This window comes from Scyliorhinus canicula, chromosome 19 (genome assembly GCF_902713615.1).
Source record: "Scyliorhinus canicula chromosome 19, sScyCan1.1, whole genome shotgun sequence".
Classification (NCBI taxonomy): Eukaryota; Metazoa; Chordata; class Chondrichthyes; order Carcharhiniformes; family Scyliorhinidae; genus Scyliorhinus; species Scyliorhinus canicula.
The window spans coordinates 30,469,660-30,490,375 of NC_052164.1; the positions used below are offsets into that span (position 1 = coordinate 30,469,660).

The window sequence follows — 20,716 nt, forward strand, 5'->3', positions numbered from 1 at the left end:
ATATTGGGGTGGATTCTCCATTGCCCGACGCCAGTACCGGGATTCTCCGTTCGGGCGGAGAATGAAACGCCTCCTGAAAGACGGGTTTTACAGGTTGCTCTGCTCCAAAAACCAGCCAGCACCGGCAGCACGATACCAACCCGCACAAACACGTAAGTGAAAGTAAAGCGAGTATGTGCATGCAATTAATGGCGTGAAGCTAGGGTCTCCCCTTCCTGCCACAATATAATGCTCTTGAGCCCCTCATCGGGTACTCCACTGGGTTCAATGCCACAATGCCACAGCTAACATCAAGGTAAGAATATCCATCGGCAGGGGCAGCACGGTGGCGCAGTGGTAGCACTGCTTTCTCACGGCGCTGAGGTCCCAGATTCGATCCCGTCTCTGGGTCACTATCTGTGTGGAGTTTGCATATTCTCCCCGTGTTTGCGTGGGTTTCGCCCCCACAACGCTACGATGTGCAGGCTATGTGGACTTAACACGCCAAATTGCCCCTTAATTGGAAAAAATTAATTGGGTACTCTAAATTTAAAAAAAAAGACTATCCATCAGCATTCAAAACAATATTTTACCTGAATCCCCGAGTGAATCAGTTGTTGAGCAGTTTGATACAAAAGCTGTTTGCTTTATGACATCCAACCTCTGGACAAGCAAGGAAACATTGAGGATGTGCTATCAGTATCCTTTTACAATATTCCTGATTTTCAATCACTCGCTAGGTGCGATTCAGATATTCATATTTAAATGAACCATCAGGCTCATTCAAATATGCGTGGTCTATTGAAGGCTGCATTCTCCTGGCACCCGGGAGTCACCGGCCGCACTACCAAGGCCGCAACCGAGTGCCGATTAGTTCTGTTCTCCTCAAGTGGAGACCAAGCATGATGGCCACTCTGGGAGTCTCGGTAGCTATTGGAGCCCCCTGGGTGGTGGGGGAAAGGGTAGGGCGGTACCCTGGCACACCCCCTGCACCCAGGCAGTGCCAATCCGACCCCACACCATCCCAAACCCACCCCCACCACCACCGCACCACCCCAACCCGCGATCCAACCATGAGTCATGTCTTGTATCTTGTAGGATCATTTGGCCATAAGTCAGGCCCTTTTGGTGTCCCCCGCCCCGACCACAATCCCAGGACACATCCAGTGAGTTGTCGGTAATAGTCAGCAGTGCGAGCCCCCAAAGGCCAGCTTGTGACACCCCGAAGCACTAGTCTGGGCGCAGCACTGAGTTCCCGTCACAGCCGTCTCCAACACCATCCCTGTAACACTCACCTCGGGGTTGGGCATGTTAATGAAGAGGCTGCTGGGGCACTATCTGATGTACACCACACACGTGCAGCGGTACATCAGGTGGAGGTAGGAACCTGATGAGACAAACGGTCGGAGGGCGGCCCGATCCCAGGGACTAGCTGCCCTCCAGACGAGTTTCAGGCTTCTGGAAAGGGCAGTCCCATCGATGTTGGAGATGCAGCCGCTGAACCGGTGACTACATGAGGGGTTGTCAGCAACCATCCGTCATCCACAGGTACAGTTGGAGGAGTCCAACCGGCTGCATGGGCAGGAGGTGGTGCCATCCGTGCGTGCCAGCCAGGCCAACACCACACGAGTGGAATCCACAGTGGAGGCATTGGGGGTGAAGGTATCAGCCATGAGTCATGATGTCCAAGGCCTGGGGCACTCTGTGTAGGCAGTGGCTGAGGCACAGGACAGGGCTGCCCTATCACAGGCAGCTACGTACCAGGGCCACCTGGACATTGCAGACTCCTCCCCTCCTGTCCCCAGCACCTCCGATGGACAGCAGGCAGAACAGGGTGGCACCATACACCTGGGACATTCAAGAGACTGCTAGGCCCATCCTGGCCCGACCGCTCCAGACGATGGCCACCAAAGGGGACCAAGGTCGGGAATTGCAACAGGCCGCCTGCACCCCTGGGGATCTGCATTGACATAGTATTAGGGCCTGGAAGGCCAGAAAGTTAGACACCAGTCAATTTGGCATGGTGCAGCACACAGGATAGCACTAGGGGCTAGGGCAGAAACCTGTAGATACATGCTCACCTGTTCACAGTAAACATCTGTTCACAAAGCTTTCACCCTATCTTGGTGCTCTGTCGGAAGGATGTGAGGGATTGGTCAGGTTCAGGTGGAATGGGGGGGGGGGGGTGGAATGGGAAACCATTGAATGGGGCATGGGCTAGGGCTCCCAGGTCAGCCACCGCTCAACCACCCCCCCCCCCCCCCCCCCCACCTCCCATACCCTGGTTTAAAAGTCACCTGCGCAACACACCTGCTGGCTCTGGCATAGGAAACAGCACATGTTAATTCCTGTAAAGAGAAAACTAGTCAGCAGGGTTTAAACCGCTCAGATCTTTGATCTGAAAGCCATTCAATCATTTCTCTGTGACATTGCTTTTACTCGGTTGTGATTGACAGCTTTCATACACATGCAGCTCTCCGCATTCTTTCATTTATCTCCCTTCATGTTTGAGTAGCTTTGAAGTGGTCAGCTGTGAAACTAACCGCAATGTTTATAAACATCAAGCTATGACTGACAGCTCTTTGACCACATCAAGGAGACTAAAGTGCTCTCTGTTAATTTCACAGCTGACTACTTCAAAGCCACTCAAGCATGAAGGGAGCTGATGGGAGTTGCTTTAAATAGGGGGTCTCTGGTGGGGGGTCCCTTTAATTGGGAATATCTGGTGGGGGGGGGCAGTCGGGAAGATCTGGTGGAGATGGGGTGGGCAAGTTGTGCATTGTGGGGTGGAAGGTAGCTCTCAATGGACTTTGGGGTCAACTGCCTTAAAGAATAAACCCCTTGGCCCACCAAGAGGTCTACCATGTCAGGGCCACGCTTGTCAAATCATGCACCAATTCTTGCCCGCGTGATTGCCGGTGTCGAGGGCCAGAGAATATGGTACCGGATCCGTTAATAGGATGCAATTGAGACTTAATGATCTATTTACATCCTCCCGCTGCCACGGGATGCAAACCCAACGGCAGCAGCGGACCAGAACATCGGATCAGGATCGACACCTACTTTCTGCCCGATGCTGGATTCTCCGCTACTCTGCTGCCGTTAGAGGAGTTCCCGACACGGCGGAGAATCCAGCCCTTTGTAATGTTTTGGGAGAACCGCACCCATGAATTCTACTTATTTATTCATGCATTTCCTTCACAACCTAGCTGTGTACTCGTCTTATCATTCGGTGGCATGGCTTTTTAGAGTTTCCATTTGTAGTTTACTGCCCAAACAACTGCAGCAGAAAAATAAGAGGGAGTGAGGCTAAAGTAACATCATCCACCTGTAATGGAAATATCTGCGACACTATTAATATCCCTCTGGCTGTGAGAACCAAACAAGAAAATACTTTTCTCTTCCTGGCTTTTATCTAAATCTGCTCTTACTCATCCTCCGACATCCACCTCTGTCAATTATTCTTTCAGATATTGCTCATTCCCTCTATCTTTATGTTTATACGCTGGTGAATTGTACACTAATGCACACATAATACATCTCAAGATACTTATTCATTAGAACGGAAATGGGCTTTCTTAAGCATACGTTTAGCTGATAGCGAAAGGTATAATTTGTCGTCCAAAGACTCAGTGCACTTAGGCCAGATTAAATCACCTTAATTTCTATTTTCTGTACATCCATGTAAATGTTTCTTAATTTTTCAGTTTGAACACTCATCATTCATTAACCTTTGGAGTCCCATGGTCTGAATGTACGGTTAAGGTTTTTAAATCGCTCAATCAGTGAAAAATAAACTGACACTTTTCCAAATGAATGTGTTTGTACTGTAGCATATTAAACATCGGCTCTAGCATAAATCCTTACCTGACAAGCGTCAGACTGGCCCTGCAGATATTGCCCTCCAGAATTCCCATTGTAAAGGCAACTTTATTACCAATATGTCTGTCAGATAAGTAAGCACTCCGATTTTCATTTGGCCCTTTATTGTTTTAAGACAGGAATGTGAAGCACTGATATATATAAAAATGAGAAATAAATAATTTGTGAATTTTCATTTCATATAAAGCACTGAACTTAAGTGTCATAGATAGATAGAACAGTACAGCACAGAACAGGCCCTTCAGCCCTCGATGTTGTGCCGATCATTGTCTGAAAACAAGATCAAGCTATCCCACTCCCTGTGATTCTGGTGTGCTCCATGTGCCGATCCAATAACCGCTTGGAAGTTCCCAAAGTGTCCAACTCCACTATCACAGCAGGCAGTCCATTCCACACCCTAACCACTCTCTGAATAAAGAACCTACCTCGGACATCCCTCCTATATCTCCCACCCTGAATCTTATAGTTATGCCCCCTTGTAATAGCTACATCCACCCGAGGAAATAGTCTCTGAACGTGCACTCTATCTATCCCCCTCACCATCTTATAAACCTCTTTTAAGTCGCCTCTCATCCTCCTCCGCTCCAAAGAGAAAAGCCCTAGCTCCCTCAACCTTTCCTCATAAGACCTATCCTGCAAACCAGGCAGCATCCTGGTGAATTTCCTTTGCACCCTTTCCAATGCTTCCACATCCTTCCTGTAATGTGGTGACCAGAACTGCACACAATACTCCACATGTGGTCTCACCAGGGTCATGTATAGTTGCAGCATAACCCCACGGCTCTTAAACTCAAGCCCCCTGTTAATAAACGCTAACACACTATAAGCCTTCTTCACGGCTCTATCCACTTGAGTGGCAACCTTCAGAGATCTGTGGACATGAACCCCAAGATCCCTCTGTTCCTCCACATTCCTCAGAACCCTGTCGTTGACCCTGTAATCCGTATTCAAATTTTTTCCACCAAAATGAATCACCTTGCACTTATCAGGGTTAAACTCCATCAGCCATTTTTCGGCCCAACTCTGCATCCTATCAATGTCTCTTTGCAGCCTACAACAGCCCTCCACCTCATCCACTACTCCACCAATCTTGATGTTATCAGCAAATTTACTGACCCACCCTTCAGCCCCCTCCTCCAAGTCATTGATAAAAATCACAAATAGCAGAGGACCCAGCACTGATACCTGTGGTACACCGCTGGTAACTGGTCTCCAGTCTGAACATTTTCCATCCACCACCACCTTCTATGTGATAGCCAGTTACTTATCCAATTGGCCAAATTTCCCTCTATCCCACACCTCCTTACTTTCTTCATGAGCCGACCATGAGGAACCTTATCAAACGCCTTACTAAAATCCATGTATACGACATCAACTGCTCTACCTTCATCGACACGCTTAGTTACATCCTCAAAGAATTCAATCAAATTTGTGAGGCGAGACTTACCCTTCACGAATCTGTGTTGACTATCCCGGATTAAGCTGCATCTTTCCAAATGGTTATAAATCCTATCCTTCAGGACCTTTTCCATTAACTTACCGACCACCGAAGTAAGACTAACTGGCCTATAATTACCAAGGTCATTCCTATTCCCTTTCTTGAACAGAGGAACAACATTCGCCACTCTCCAGTCCTCTGGCAGTATCCCCGTGGACATTGAGGACCCAACGATCAAAGCCAAAGGCTCTGCAATCTCATCCCTTGCCTCCCAAAGAATCCTTAGATAGCCGAGATTCTGAGCTCTGTGCTCAAGCCAGGGAGATGTTTGAGCCCATAATGTTTTAACTCAAACATGTACAAACACATAGTCAAACTGATTCCTACATAGTCTGAGAATGAAGATTTGACCAAAAGTTATATTCTGCAAGAAAGAAATTTGACTTAAAAGGAGGGACAGAAAAAACAGAAGTTTCTTGAGAAGATTAGAGAATGAAGAATCAGTAGTACTTTGTTACAAATATGAAGGCAGGGATTTTCCAATTGTATCTATGGTGTGAAGTGGCACGGGCTGCGCTGGGAGATTTGGAGGGCAGCCAAAAGCCTTTGCACGGGAATTTCCGGTCTCTCCCTCTCGACGTTTGTAAGACTGTTTTGGTTTGGGACTGTCTCTTTATCTGAGGATAAAATGGAACAATGAAGAAGATCATGTGACCTGTTCTGAATTCTGCCCAAACAAGCTCAGGTAGCTTGAATATTAAAGGCGGACCAGGTTGTTCTACTGTGAAAAAAATGCAAAGTATTCATATCTGTAAACAATCAGGGCGCCTGCGCTGATGGTGTTTGTTAGCCTCCAATTCCCAGGGATGAGAGATTTTGTAAAAAGTTATTCTTTTAAACTGCCCATTTAATTCCAAGATAGAATGAAGTTAGAGGTGAGGGGAATTATAGGATAGCTAATTAGTATGTCTATCAGGGTGAAAGGTCCATGTCATTCATATTACCATGGAGATGGGCTTTGCAAGGGAAAGAGTTCAAAGGAAGACATTGTGGATTGCATTGCAAATTTTCATAAATAAGACAGCTTATTTAGGGCAGCACGGTAGCACAGGTGGATAGCACTGTGGCTTCACAGCTCCAGGGTCCCAGGTTCGGTTCCCCGCTGGGTCACTGTCTGTGCGGAGTCTGCATGTTCTCCCCGTGTCTCCGTGGGTTTCCTCCGGGACGCTCCGGTTTCCTCCCACAGCCCAAATATGTGCAGGTTAGCTGGCCATGCTAAATTTCCCTTTGTATCCAAAAAGATTAGGAGGGGTTATTGGGTTATGGGGATAGGGTGGAAGTGAGGGTTTAAAGTGGGTCGGTGCAGACACGATGGGCCAAATGGCCTCCTTCTGCACTGTATGTTCTATGTTCTGAGACAAGGGTCGCGATTTAATGGAAATGAAAACAGAGCCCTGTTTTTGGTGCTTTTATAGCATCGCTCCAGTGCAGGAGGAGGCCAAGCCCACTCCCCTGCCCTATCCCAACAACCCCTTAACCTAATGTACATATATTTGAACACTAAAGAGCAATTCAACAAGGCAATCCATCTAACCTGTAAATCTTTGGACTGTGGGAGGAAACCAGAGCTCCTGGAGGAAACCCACGCAAAGACCAGGAGAAAGTGCAAACTTCACACAGACAGTCACCCAAGGCAAGAAATAAACCCGGATCCACGGCACTTGCATGGCAGAGAACGACCCCGCTATTAAACGGGACCTTGGTGAGAAACGCCCTGCCGAGGCCGCATGTAGTCTCATTTCCTGCGCTAACAAGCTAAGTTCGCCAGTGCAGGAAGAGATTGGGGTGCCACTTTTAAAAGTGGCACACCGATCTCTGTATCCCCCCCATCGTGGCCTCCGAATCCCCCCCCCCCCCCCCCCCACCCCCGAAACGGCGAACTTACCAATTTGAGAGTTCTCAGTTCTCCCTCCACACCACAACTCATAAGGGAAGGCACACCCGGGCCCGATCCCTGGCATGGGAAAGATGCTACCTGTGCATCTTGGCACTGCCTGCCCAGCACACAGTGCCCTTGCCAGCCTGGTCAGGGTGCCAGATGGGTGGCAGCACAGCCAGGGTGCCTTGGTAGCACCGTTAAGGTGACAGGATGGCAGTGCTGCGGTGTCCGGGTGGCATCGGGGGTGTCAGGGTACCACCCTTCCCTGAGCCCGACCACCTGGGGGTCCCCGATCGCCTGGGAGCCTCCCGAGTGCTGGTACGCCTGGTCCATGTTTGTGGAAGCCAGGGCTAAATGGCAACACTTGGGATCTCCGAGGCGAGGCCATTAGGACCAACCTTTTGGGCAACTCCGGTGGGAACATATTTAAGTGAGCTGAACTGCACATTGAATATTCAAATCTGCATGCCACCCACTGAGGGTGGGATCCAGAACGCGATGCTTCGCGAGGTCTTGTTCGAATTCACAAGGCATAACGAGGCCTCTTCCGAGATTTATCGGCTTGTCATTTTCCAAGTCGGGCGTGACAAGGCCATTTGATCGCGCCCAAAGTTAGTCTACAAGAATATGGGAGAGAGAGATAGACAACAGAGGCAGATGCAGTAGTTTTCCAATGTTCACCAAGCAGAATCCAGGTGGAAGCCCATGTTTGGATTGAATAGACAAAATTTACAAAGGCTTAAACAAGACTGGAAGACTCACTTAGTATTGGCTAGCAAGAGGAATCCCTCACCGTGAAAGTCATTTCAGGGATTAGAAGCTTCACAATTGGAAAAGGACAAACATCCATTGGGATCTAAGAACAGCCTTGGAAGGTCCGAGAGAGTGAAGTGTTCATTTAAGGGACAGAGTAAATTATAACCACAGAGGGCAATTTTCTCTATTTTTACAAGATAAATTGGGAATTTGTTCTGAAGTTTAGAGCATACGGTGCCCACTGAATATCATTTAGACAATGGTTGCTTTCAGCTTGAGTATTAGAACATAGAACATAGAACAGTACAGCACAGAACAGGGCCTTCGGCCCTCGATGTTGTGCCGAGCAATGATCACCCTACTTAAACCCACGTAACCCGTATACCCGTAACCCAACAATCCCCCCATTAGCCTTACACTACGGGCAATTTAGCATGGCCAATCCACCTAACCCGCACATCTTTGGACTGTGGGAGGAAACCGGAGCACCCGGAGGAAACCCACGCACACACGGGGAGGATGTGCAGACTCCACACAGACAGTGACCCAGCCGGGAATCGAACCTGGGACCCTGGAGCTGTGAAGCATTGATGCTAACCACCATGCTACCGTGAGGTTACAAAGCAAGTCTTAAAATTTGAAATTTTGTGCGATCCTTCCACTCAGCCACTGGAAATTTGAATATTTCTCTAAAAATTTGCGATCTCTACACAGATTGTAACAACTTCCATTATTTCTACAGCAGTAGACATTTTCTTTTATTGTCAAAAATGTGGCAGCATTCATTCCGTCTGGCCTTGGTGAACTTTCACTTGATTTGGGATAAGGTTGAGTGGCTATTTCTGTCAGGCCATGACCATTTCCAGTGGGTGTTTATTATTTTCCACTGAGATAAGTCAAAGATTATTAATGGAGCTGGCTGAAGTAGATATTAGAATCACATAGAACAGAACAAGACCTTTTGGTTCATTATGCCTGTGCCAGGTGTATCCAATTATCATTTCCAAAGAGCTATTCAATTAGTTCCATTCCCCTGCCCTTGCCCCACAACACTGCAAATGTTTCAATATTTCCCTTTCAACTGCACTGCATATCCAATTTCCTTTTGAAAGCTATGATTGAATTTGCTTCCATCACCTTTTCAGGCAGTGCATTTCGGCTCACAAAAACTCTCTGTGTGAAAAAAACCGTGCCAATTACATTAGATCTGCGTCCTCTGCTTACCAACCCTCCTGCCAGTTGCAGAAACAGTTTCTCCCTGTCTACACTTTCAAAACGCTTCACAGTTTTGTTTTGGGCCTGGACCAGAACTCCAATTTTGGTTCAGATCCCGGATTATAACCCAATTATTTGCATTTGGTAAAACTAGGAGGAAGTGTTACTGCACCACAGGGGTGATAACACTGGCCAATTGACAGCTTTTATATTAAATTAGCCTTTAACTTGAACACAGAATTAGGCAACAAAGAAATAATTTTACAGTTAACAGGTACAACATCTCAACTTGCTTCCCGAGACCTGCCTCTGAATTCCAATTAAGCAAAACATATATTTTAAATACCACTTATGTATAAATTTAGCAATCAGGTTTTACTTGCTTATCTTGGTGCAGAGTCCTTGGAGAGAGAAATATTTTTTTGAGGACCAAGCTGAAAACCTACTCAGCTTAGATTTTGGGAAGCAACTCCTTTGTCCAAACAGACCTGGTCCCTCCCAGTAGCTACACCAGCTACACTCAGAGCACACAGCACTCTTTTGTTTCTTGTTACAAGATGTGTCTTCATTTGTTTAGAAAGACTCAAACTTTTATAACATTACATTAACTCTCTATCTGCAAACAAATAAAATGATTTTTATTATCTACTGGCAAAACGCTTCCCCCGCAAAAATAATCTTTTGCTCACAACTCCAGCAGACATACTAGATTTTAATATTATTACTGAAAAAATACAAAATATAAAGAATGATAATTTCTTACATTCATCACAGTTTGAACACCTCTATTAAATTTGTAACTTTATCTGTCCTGAGAAGCCAGAAAATACATATTTCTGCTGTTTAAGGTTTGACAAAAAAGCTATTAATTTCCAGTTTCATGTTTTGAAGATATTAAACTTTCTTATGCCTCACAAAGTTACTTAGATAAGGTAGATAGTCGACATCTTTTCCCAAAGGTAGAGGAGTCTAGAGCTAGAGGGCAAAGGTTTAAGGTGAGAGGAGAGAGATACAAAAGAGACCAGAGGGAACATTTCTTTACCCAAATAGTGGTGAACACCTGGAACAAGCTGCCTGAGGCAGTGGTAGAGGCGGGTATAATTTTGTCCTTTAAAAAGCAGTTAGACAGTTACATGGGCAGGGTGGGTATAGGGGGATATGGGCCATATGCAGGCGTGGGACTAGCCTTGCGATAGAAACTGGGCAGCATGGACAAGCTGGGCCGAAGGGCCTGTTTCCATGCTGAAATATCTATGACTCTACACTTTCAATGTTCTTCTGATACCTTATCCTGGAATGCAGATGATTAACAGAAAAACAACCTGCTCAATAAACGTACCTTATTTGCAACAATTTAACATGTACTTTTAAATATGAGGAATAATAGGTCTGGTCGGAAGTGAAGCCTTCCATATCCTTTTCTGATGATCATATTGCTTTGCGCTGACTTTGGACTCCTACCTCTGGTAAGCTGATACTAAGGACCGTTTGCACTGGAAAACAGCATGTTAATAGACTTCCTGAGCTCTCCTCTGTCATAAAGGACTTTGCAATTAATCCCCAATACAGGCAAATGGATTTGTTCTTTAAAGAATCAGGCAAGTTCAATTAACAGTACAATTATTAATCCATTACTTTAAAAGATGGTGACACTTAATTATGGTTCCTCTCTTTACATACTGATGATGTAGTCGTGGGAAGGAGATGGTAGCGTTGCGGTAATGTCACCAGAATAGTAAACCAGAGGCCCAGTAATACTGTGGTAGGGTTCAAATCCCACCACGGCACTTCGTGGAATTTAAATTTAATTAAAACAAAATGGAATTAAAAGTTAATGTCATTAATGGTGGCCATGATGACTAACGCTGATTGTTGTAAAAGTCTATCTGATCCACTAAGGTCCACCATCCTTACCCGGTCTGGTAAGATTACAGGCAGTTGACCCTTAACAGCCACTCAGCAATGGCCTGACAAGCCACTCAGTTTAAGAGAAAATAAGAATGGGGTAACAAACATTGGCCTTGCTAGCAGTGCCCCGGTATCATGAACGAATAAAGAAAGAACTAGATTTAAAATTTCCTTCAAACCTCTGCTTTGGTTGGCCGTAGTCAATCTAGTAGACAATCATGTTTGCAATTACGTAAATAAATGAAAACATCAAGACCAAATGAGCAAACATTTGGGGGCATTTATAAAATTAGTAGCATTATCCAGATTCACTGAGGATCATTTTCTTGGTGCAAACTAATTGTATTCTGTTTTCCGCATATATTTCAAAGATTCTCCACATATATGACAATTCCACTTTGTGTCTCCCTGCACAATGCCTTTGGGCACTAGGATACAGTTAAAGTGATTGACTGGTCTACTCGCCTTGGTTATGTTGCTAAACACACCAAGCAGATATCAGGTACTTCCACATTGAATAGGAACTAAGCTGAGAGAGTAACGCTGGACATGTCTCCAACCATGGATGCTGGGGACATCTAGAATAGGAGAGTGGAATAAACAAAAAAGATCCATATCTTTAAAGAAGGGTTTTCTGGGTTTTAAGTACCACTGAAGATGAAATGCTCAAGAGGTTTAAATGCAAGAGCTTAGCTGAATATCAGAGGAAGCGCAGTACCCGCTGTTCTTGAGTGGAAACAAACGTTTGGAATCCTGGTGCAACTCCAAATCCCAGCTCGTGTACAAATGGTGGCTCAGACTGAGTGTGCAGCTGTACCCTTATCCCAGCTTCAAATGTGGTGTCTTCTGTAAGAGAGAGGAAACAATTGCAAACACTTAGCAACAAAGGAAACCTGATCACAAATAGCCTTAGAATAGACGCAGTGAATTTGTGTAGACTTTTGTCCCGTAGTTAATGGGGTCCACTGTCTCCAAGAAAATCCTGCTGATGTTAATTAAGATATTTTTTGTTATACATCTCAAAACATGCCAAATATACATAAATATTCCGAATTGTGGTAGAAGATTAAACAGTGAATGGGGACAGGAGGCTTGATGCATGTCTGCATCCTCAACGATAATGGAGACTACAACACAAGGGCAAAAGATAAGCCGAAAGCAATTGCCACCATCTTCAGCTGTAAGTGCCAAGTCAATGATTCATCTCCGCCTTATTCTGCAGTTCCTTCATCACAGCTGCCACCCTTCAGGCAATTCGATTCACTCCACGTGATATCGAGAAACAGCTGATTGCACTGGATATTACAAAGACAAAGGGCCCTGATAACATCTCAGCTATAGTACTGAAGATCTATACTCCAGGCCTAACTCTGCCTGTTCTAGTACAGCTACAACACTGACAACTCGCTAACAAAGTGGAAAATTGCCCAGTTTCGTCCTATCTACAAAAACAGGACAATTCCAATCTGTTAATTATTGCTATAATAGTCTATTCTTAATCATCAGCAAAGTAATAGAAAGTGATAGTGCTATCAAATGGCACTTACTCTCTTATAATGTGCTGTCAATGCTCAGCTTGAGCCCTATCAGGACTTCTTGGCTCCAGACTTCATTCCAGCCTTGGTCAAACATGGTCAAAAGTGCTGAACTCCAGAGGTGAGGTGAGAGTGACAGCCACTGGCATCAAGCCAGCATTTGGCTGAGTGTGGCATCAAGGAGCACTAGAGAAACTGAAGTTAATGGGGAATCAAGGTAAACTCTACACTGCCCTAATAACATTCAACACTTTCATCAAGGACTTTCCCTTCACCTTAATGTCAGAAGCAGAGATGTTTGTTGATGATTAAACAGTTTACAAATCTATTTGCAATTTCCCAGATAATGAAACAGTTCTCAACCACGTGAAGCAAGGCCTGGACAACATTCACACTTGATCTGGTAAGTGACAAATAATGCTCATGCTACACATGTCCAACAAGAAAGGGTAGAACCACCTTGAGCAGGGGTTGGTTTAGCTCACTCAGCTAAATCGCTGGCTTTTAAAGCAGACCAAGCAGGCCAGCAGCACGGTTTGATTCCCGTACCAGCCTCCCCGGACAGGCGCCGGAATGTGGCGACTAGGGGCTTTTCACAGTAACTTCATTGAAGCCTACTCGTGACAATAAGCGATTTTCATTTCATTTCATCTTCAATAGCATTACCATCACTGAATTTCCCACCATCAATATTTTGGGATTAGTACATAGAACATACAGTGCAGAAGGAGACCATTCAGTCCATTGAGTCTGCACCGACCCATTTAAGCCCTATCCCCGTAACCCAATAACCCCTCCCAACCTTTTTTGTCACTAAGGGCAATTTATCATGGCCAATCCACCTAACCTGCACCCGGAGGAAACCCACGCAGACACGGGGAGAACGTGCAGACTCCGCACAGACAGTGACCCAAGCCAGGAATCGAACCTGGGACCCTGGTGCTGTGAAGCCACAGTGCTAATCACTTGTGCTACCGTGCTGCCCAAATCTAAAACAGTATTGACCAGAAGGCTAACTGGACGAGCCACATAAATAATGTGGCTTTAGGAGGAGGTCAGAAGCTGGGTATTCTGCTGATTCCTGAAAGCTAGTGCACCACCTATATTGTACAAGTCAGGAAATGTGATGGAACACTCTCCACTTGCCTAGGTCAGTGCAGCTCCAAGAGAAGCTCGTTACCATCTAGGACAAAGCAGTCGATTGATCATTTACACCTTCCACTAACTGTGTCCAGTGTCTGCAGTGTGTACCAGATAAAAGATGCATTGCAGCACTTGCCAAGGTTCCTTCAACATCACCTCCCAAACCCACCACATCTATCAACTAGACCAGCAAGTGCTTGGAATGCACCCACCTCCAAGTTCCCTTATAAGTCACACTCTAGCTCCAGATGAAAATGTATCACATCCCTGGGCCATAATTCTGAAACTTCATCCCTAACACCTCTCTGGAAGTACCTACGACAAGTAGTTCAAGAAGGCAGATCACCTTCACTTTCTCAGGGGCAATTAGAGATGGGAACAGAGGCTGCCAGTGAATTAAAAAAATGCATGCAGCACATACACACAAACAATTAACAACCTTATATAATTCACATCTGGATAAATGTATCACAGATCCACACGTGCAATTCTTACACACATGCAACTCCTTCGCACACACTACATGGACACACCAAACGGATTCAAACATACATGTTCTACATATATAATTAGAATTAGGTCAGAGATCAGCCATGATCACAATAAATTATGTAACAGGGTTGAGGGGCTAAATGGTCAATTTATGTTCCTATGTATCACACATACATACATACGAGCCCGACACAAGAACCTTGCACACACACATGTGTATTAGACATTCACGCTGGCAGACACATTTTCACACACAGCATAATATACACACACACTCACACTTGCTGGTGGAGCGGGCGAGCCACACCAAACAATGCAGACTTCAGCAGCCAATGGTGAGCAGCCTCCACTGCGGGAAAACACACGATGGGAGGGAGGGAGAGGGGCAGAAAACCCAGTCCTGCGTAAACTAAGTTTGTATTTAATTTGCAAATGTCTTTCCTCCATCAGCTTGTTGTTGTTTTCATACACTTTTCATCATCCAACATTTATTTGCATATTTGACTCAGTTTCTTATAAAATTGTGGAAAACACAATGCAGTAATACTCAATTGACAAATACAGCTTTACTCCATAACCTATTTATTATAAAAATATTTTTCAAGGAAGCAGATCGGAAGACACATTTTCTTAATTGCCAATAGAAGACATACAATGCTTACAACAATCTGAGATTCTCAGAAAGCCTTCGAGTAATTGTAAATACTGTTAAGAATCTCCAAAGCCTGATGACATAGTACATCTATGTATTCGGAGCCACTTGCACTGAATAATGTACCATGTTTGATGGCTTATTTATATTGTGTAAATACTTCAAGTAATGCTCTCCAATAACGCCTCTGGCTACCATTATTATGCGCTATTCATGTCACAGTGGGGACTTCACAATAGCCAGAACAACAACCATACACAAGACAATGGTTTGAAGTTGTAAATCACAACCTTTGCATTGAGGCACTATACACTCTTCACCGACATGGCAAGGCTCACAGAAATAAGTGAGGGAAAAAAATTAATTCATTAGCAAATGATGAATTGCACAGCCTGTTACTAATTAGAAAAATATAGCCATCTCCACTTCTGACTGCAACATATTCTCACTGAACGGGGTTCCATCACTTGGGGCATTCCAATAAAAATCTTTCTCTGGGTCTCAAATCTTGCGATTGCATCATCAAAGTTGTATGCAGATATCTTAAGTTTCTCTGTGTTATATAGATTCTTCACCTAACTATGTTTGCTATCGAGTCTCAGTTAATTTTGTATTCCTTTGGTATCTGGGGAGACCTACCTCTTGTAATGCTTTTGGAACATCACAAACTCTGTGGTCATGTCCTGTCTTGTTGTCCTGTTCTGTTGTTGTAGAACTTTATCCACTTTCTTCAGAAGACCCAGTTGGCTGTGTACATTTCTGATTGGAAAACATGCTGTGATTATACTAGATATTGAGAGGGTCTCTGTAATCTGTAGTCCCTTGTCATGAAGGCCGGCAGTTACCTGACCTGTTATTAGAAGATTCATACCTGGACTTTGCAATTTAATGCTCTATGTTTGGATGCCTATTGCTTTGAGCCATTCCGAATGATCAGCCTATATTGTAACACCAGCTTCAGTATTACGTTGAAATAAATTTTAAAGCCTTTAACTTCCAAAGTGACTGACCAAAATATTTGCTCTCGATCCAATACTTCAACAAGGAAACCTGTAAACCAATATGCAGACATGCAACCAATTAACACTCAGAATAGGACACAACCAATGGGCAGTCAGGACACTCAGAGATGGCATCACCACAAGGGGGCATGACATAAAAACTATAAAAGGGATGAGGCACTCTCACCCTGCCTCTTTCCACAAACAGACATCTAGAGAGTTAGACAGGGTTGATCAACAGCATCACACCCCAGCACGTGGCTTAGTGGAAGCTGGTACAGTTAGACAGAGTTACTACAGTTAGATGAGCAGAGAGTCGAACTCATTTGAGAACTGTGTTAATAGTTCAATAAACACGTTGAACACATTTCAGAGTCTGGAGCATCCTTTAGTTAAGACTGCGTCAAGTAGCAGCCTGTTTTATCCGAAGCAGCATAACACAACAGCTAATACTCAGGATGGATTCTGGACGTAGTGTACACAAAGACCACAGAGCGAAGTTAAATTAATAAAACTAAATTTTTATTATACTACTTATTATACAGTTCAAACACTATTCCTCAAGCTAGCAATATTCTAATCTATTAATACAATCTACATTATACTAGCACCTATCTCACTATCCCTACTTGTTCTCTGCTCTCCTCTTACTCTCTCTAACCTTCTCCCTCCTTCTCCCAGAAGACTGAGGGGCATTCCTTTTTATAGTTCTGCTCCCCAAATTCACCTGGTGGTAGTGTAAAATATTACGTTAACCCTTAATGTGCTAGACATTATACATAATGTCACAGCCTCAACCCTCCATTCCCAAAATTGGCCTTTCTAATCCCTCCCTCTTTATTTCTACACTTCCCATCTGTGACCTCTGATCTCCCCACCCTGGCATTTCCCATTCCCCCTCCACTGAGCTTTCCAGCATACAGGTCACATCAAACTTCCAGCCTTTTCCAACTCTCCAACCACATCTGGGCCTTTACAAATTTCTCCCCATCACAATCCCCACGGGGCTTTCTAATTTCCCTTTAACTTCTCTCTCTTCCCCAGCTGTATGAGGGTCTGATCAGACCCCATTTATAGTATTGTGAGCAATTTTGTGGCCCGTATCTAAGGAAGGATGTGCTGGCCTTGGAAAGGGTCCAGAGGAGATTCATAAGAATGATCCCGGGAATGAAGAGCATGTTGTATGAGGAACGGTTGGGGACTTCGTGTCTGTACTCGTTGGAGTTTAGAAGGATGAGGGGTGCTCTTATTTAAACTTACAGGATACTGCAAGGCCTGGATAGAGTGGTCGTGGAGAGGATGTTTCCACTTGTAGGAAAAACTAGAACCAGATGCACAATCTCAGACTAAAGGGACGATCATAGAACAGAGGTAAGGAGGAATTTCTTCAGCCAGAGGATGGTGAATCTGTGGAACTCTTTGCCACAGAAGGCTGTGGAGGCCAAATCACTGAGTTTCTTTGAGACAGGGACAGTTAGGTTCTTGATTAACAAGGGGATCAGGGGTTATGGCGAGAAGGCAGGAGAATGGGGATGAGAAAAATATCAGCCATGATTGAATGGCGAGCAGAATTGATGGGTCAAGTGGCCTAATTCTGCTCCTATGTCTTATGGTCCCGGAGTTGAATGCAGCCAGTCAATCTTTTAATCTGACCCATTGTAGCCAGGAAACAAAGTTAATTAAATGTTAATCAGGTCCTGGTCCTGAAGGAAACTGGTTCTTCTGGGTTTCCTGTCCGCAAAACTAACTCCCCTCCCCCCCACTTTGCCCGCCCCAACCTACCCCCTTCCCATAAGTAGCAGGACCAATGATTCACCCACATTGTTCTGTTATATTATTTGCCCTTTCAACATGCGACTGATTATAGGAGTCACAGGAATACAAACACTATCCAACAAAAACATGGGTTATTTATTGTAACTTGAACTGGTACATAGATACACACCTCAAGCTCGAAGCACGCTTATATGCCTCTGACTCTGTCAGCCTGTCCCTGCAACCCTCAGGCCGTGCGAGACATGGCATCATTTCCTTCAATGACTTTACCCTTATCATTTATTCCATCCCACAACATGTTTCACAGTTCTTGTCATAAAAAAAGTAGGATGAGATGTGATTTACTGATGACTGCACATCCAGGTATCAGCACAAAGTGTAACCTACTCACTGCAATCAGATAAGCATCATGCCATTGGGTTGGAAACCTCCGTTGACCCAGCAATGCTACAGTTATCTATTAGTCCTCGTATATCAGAGAGTGAGTAGAATTGTATATTTCGAGTGATACAATTTTGCAAACCTCCGGTGTCTGTTGTCACTTTCAGTACTGCTCTTATTGGTGTTGAGCTCCTTCATACCCCTATTGGTGTGCTGGTTTATTCCACAGGTAATCAATGCACACTACATTGGTCTAGATTTTCTTGGAGTTGGGGAGACTCCGTAGAGGACCCCATTCCGGAATTCCTGACCCCATTCGCGGGATCCTCAATTTTCAGCAGTGCAGGTTAATGTTGCAGGCCGATGCGGGTCGTAAATCCAGAACTTGACTAGTTCCATTGCAGAGATAAGCATGTCATCATGGAGTCAGGTCAGATTTTAAAGGACCCATGGTTCCCGGCATCTAAGAGATGTCATGAACCACACTCTAGATGAAGGAACCTTTTGAAAGGCAAGTTCAAAATGTCTGACACATAACCCCCATGACAACCTTTGCTCCTCCCACCTACCTTCATATCGTCCAAGACAAGCTATGGCTCTCCGTCTACTCCCTCGGCTGCTCATAACCTCCATGTCAAGCTATGGCATTTCCTTGCCCACTTATCCACTGTACACTCAGTACTGAACATAAACCTGCTAGTAACAGTAGGATATGTCAAAAAGTCATTAATTCATAGCGTTCCACTTTCTGCATACACACAAAAGTGTTAGAACATAGAACAGTACAGCACAGAACAGGCCCTTCGGCCCTCAATGTTGTGCCGAGCCACGATCACCCTACTCAAACCCACGTATCCACCCTATACCCGTAACCCAACAGCCCCCCCTTAACCTTACTTTTATTAGGACACTACGGGCAATTTTAGCATGGCCAATCCACCTAACCCGCACATCTTTGGACTGTGGGAGGAAACCGGAGCACCTGGAGGAAACCCACGCACACAGGGGGAGGACGTGCAGACTCCACACAGACAGTGACCCAGCCGGGAATCGAACCTGGGACCCTGGAGCTGTGAAGCATTTATGCTAACCACCATGCTACCCTGCTGCCCCTGTTGATCATCCACACTCTTTAAATAACTTTAGGTGAAACGAAGTGCGATGCTATGCATAATGTACATTTTTACATAATGTTATGCATAACCTCCAACCACTAGGTGGTATTGTAAACCCATCACGTCACCAAGTGATCTGGGAGTTGATCGTGCTGGGAGATAGACGTATATGCAGTAGTTCCACGAGAGTTGTTTAGTGTTAGCTGTTTGTCAGTTAATTTATCCTAGTTATCTTACCATGCAGTTTGTTTTATAATAAATTATTTTAAGCTACATGTTCTGTTGTTTATTATTCCCTTTTGCCAGTCTACAGAACACAACATGGTACCAGGTTCGATGATTTAACCAGAATTTGAAGATTCTGCGCAAGATAATTCGAACCACCGAAGATAACTCTGCAGGATAAGAAAGGAAACAAATCTTTGTGACTAACCTTACAAGCTACTGGCATCTTGAGCTCAACGTAGCTGAAACTTCGAAGTCTGGAATAAAAGGTATCAAGGTACCTCAACAGCTTTGGTTTACCGGTAATGTAGACAAACATTGGAGGGTGTTTAAGTAGCAGTTTAAACTGTGTATTACAGCCCTTGGTTTGTAGACACAGCCTGATGAGAGATGCATCGCGTTAATGCTCACTATAGCAGGTCCCCAAACAATTTACACCATAGAATCCTATCAATATTTTTCCATTTGAAGACAAATTTAAACACTTGAAGAAGTGTTTATGAGATTCGATTATGGGGGCAGCACGTGGCACAGTGGTTAGCACTTGGTCTAAGGCGCTGAGGACCCAGGTTCAAATCCCAGCCCTGGGTCACTGTCCGTGTGGAGTTTGCACATTCTCCCCGTGTCTGCGTGGGTTTCACCCCCACAACCCAAAGATGTGCAGGTTAGGTGGATTGGCCATGATAAATTACCCCTTAAATTGGAAAAAGAAATAATTGGATACTCTAAATTTATTTTAAAATTATTCGATTAGCAGTGCTTCCCCAGATAAAAATGAAACCTTTAAGCATTATAAATTCCGTATGTGCACCCAAAACCCGGGAGAGGCATTCGACGGCTTCCAGACTGACTTATGATTGAAAGCACAGTCCTGCAACTTCAGCACACTCCAGGCATCAATGATACAAAACCAGATAGTTTTTGGAATCTCCAATAATAAAGTGCTCGAGCGACTACTACGGGAAATAAACCTGAAACTTGAAAGTGCCGTTCAAATATGTCACACTAGTGAGCAAAGCTGCTCGACACGTTGAATCTCCGTAGAGAGAAGGCAGAAGAGGTGACAGTCGATATTAGTGTGGTGACGCAGCTGAATAAGAAACGTGCTCCCAGTGCAGGTGGCCATTTTGAGCGGCCCACTCGATCCTCCATTTTGTGACCGCGATGTGGCAAACAGCATATGCCACGGCAATGCCATGCTTATGGAAAAACATGTGCCATCTGTAATGGCAGGAATCATTTTGCAGCCCAATGTTTTACAAGAAAAAAGCCTGAACAA

At 44.7% G+C, this 20,716-nt stretch overlaps 1 protein-coding gene across 1 annotated transcript in view; it reads right to left on the minus strand.

Moving 5' to 3' along the window:
- asic2 (acid-sensing (proton-gated) ion channel 2) overlaps positions 1–20,716 on the minus strand; it is a 510,486-nt gene that overhangs the window by 112,824 nt on the left and 376,946 nt on the right. Inside the window, exon 3 of the mRNA XM_038779460.1 lies at positions 11,836–11,963. Within this exon, the coding sequence (XP_038635388.1) occupies positions 11,836–11,963 (128 nt within the window). The remainder of the gene's footprint in view (positions 1–11,835; positions 11,964–20,716) is intronic.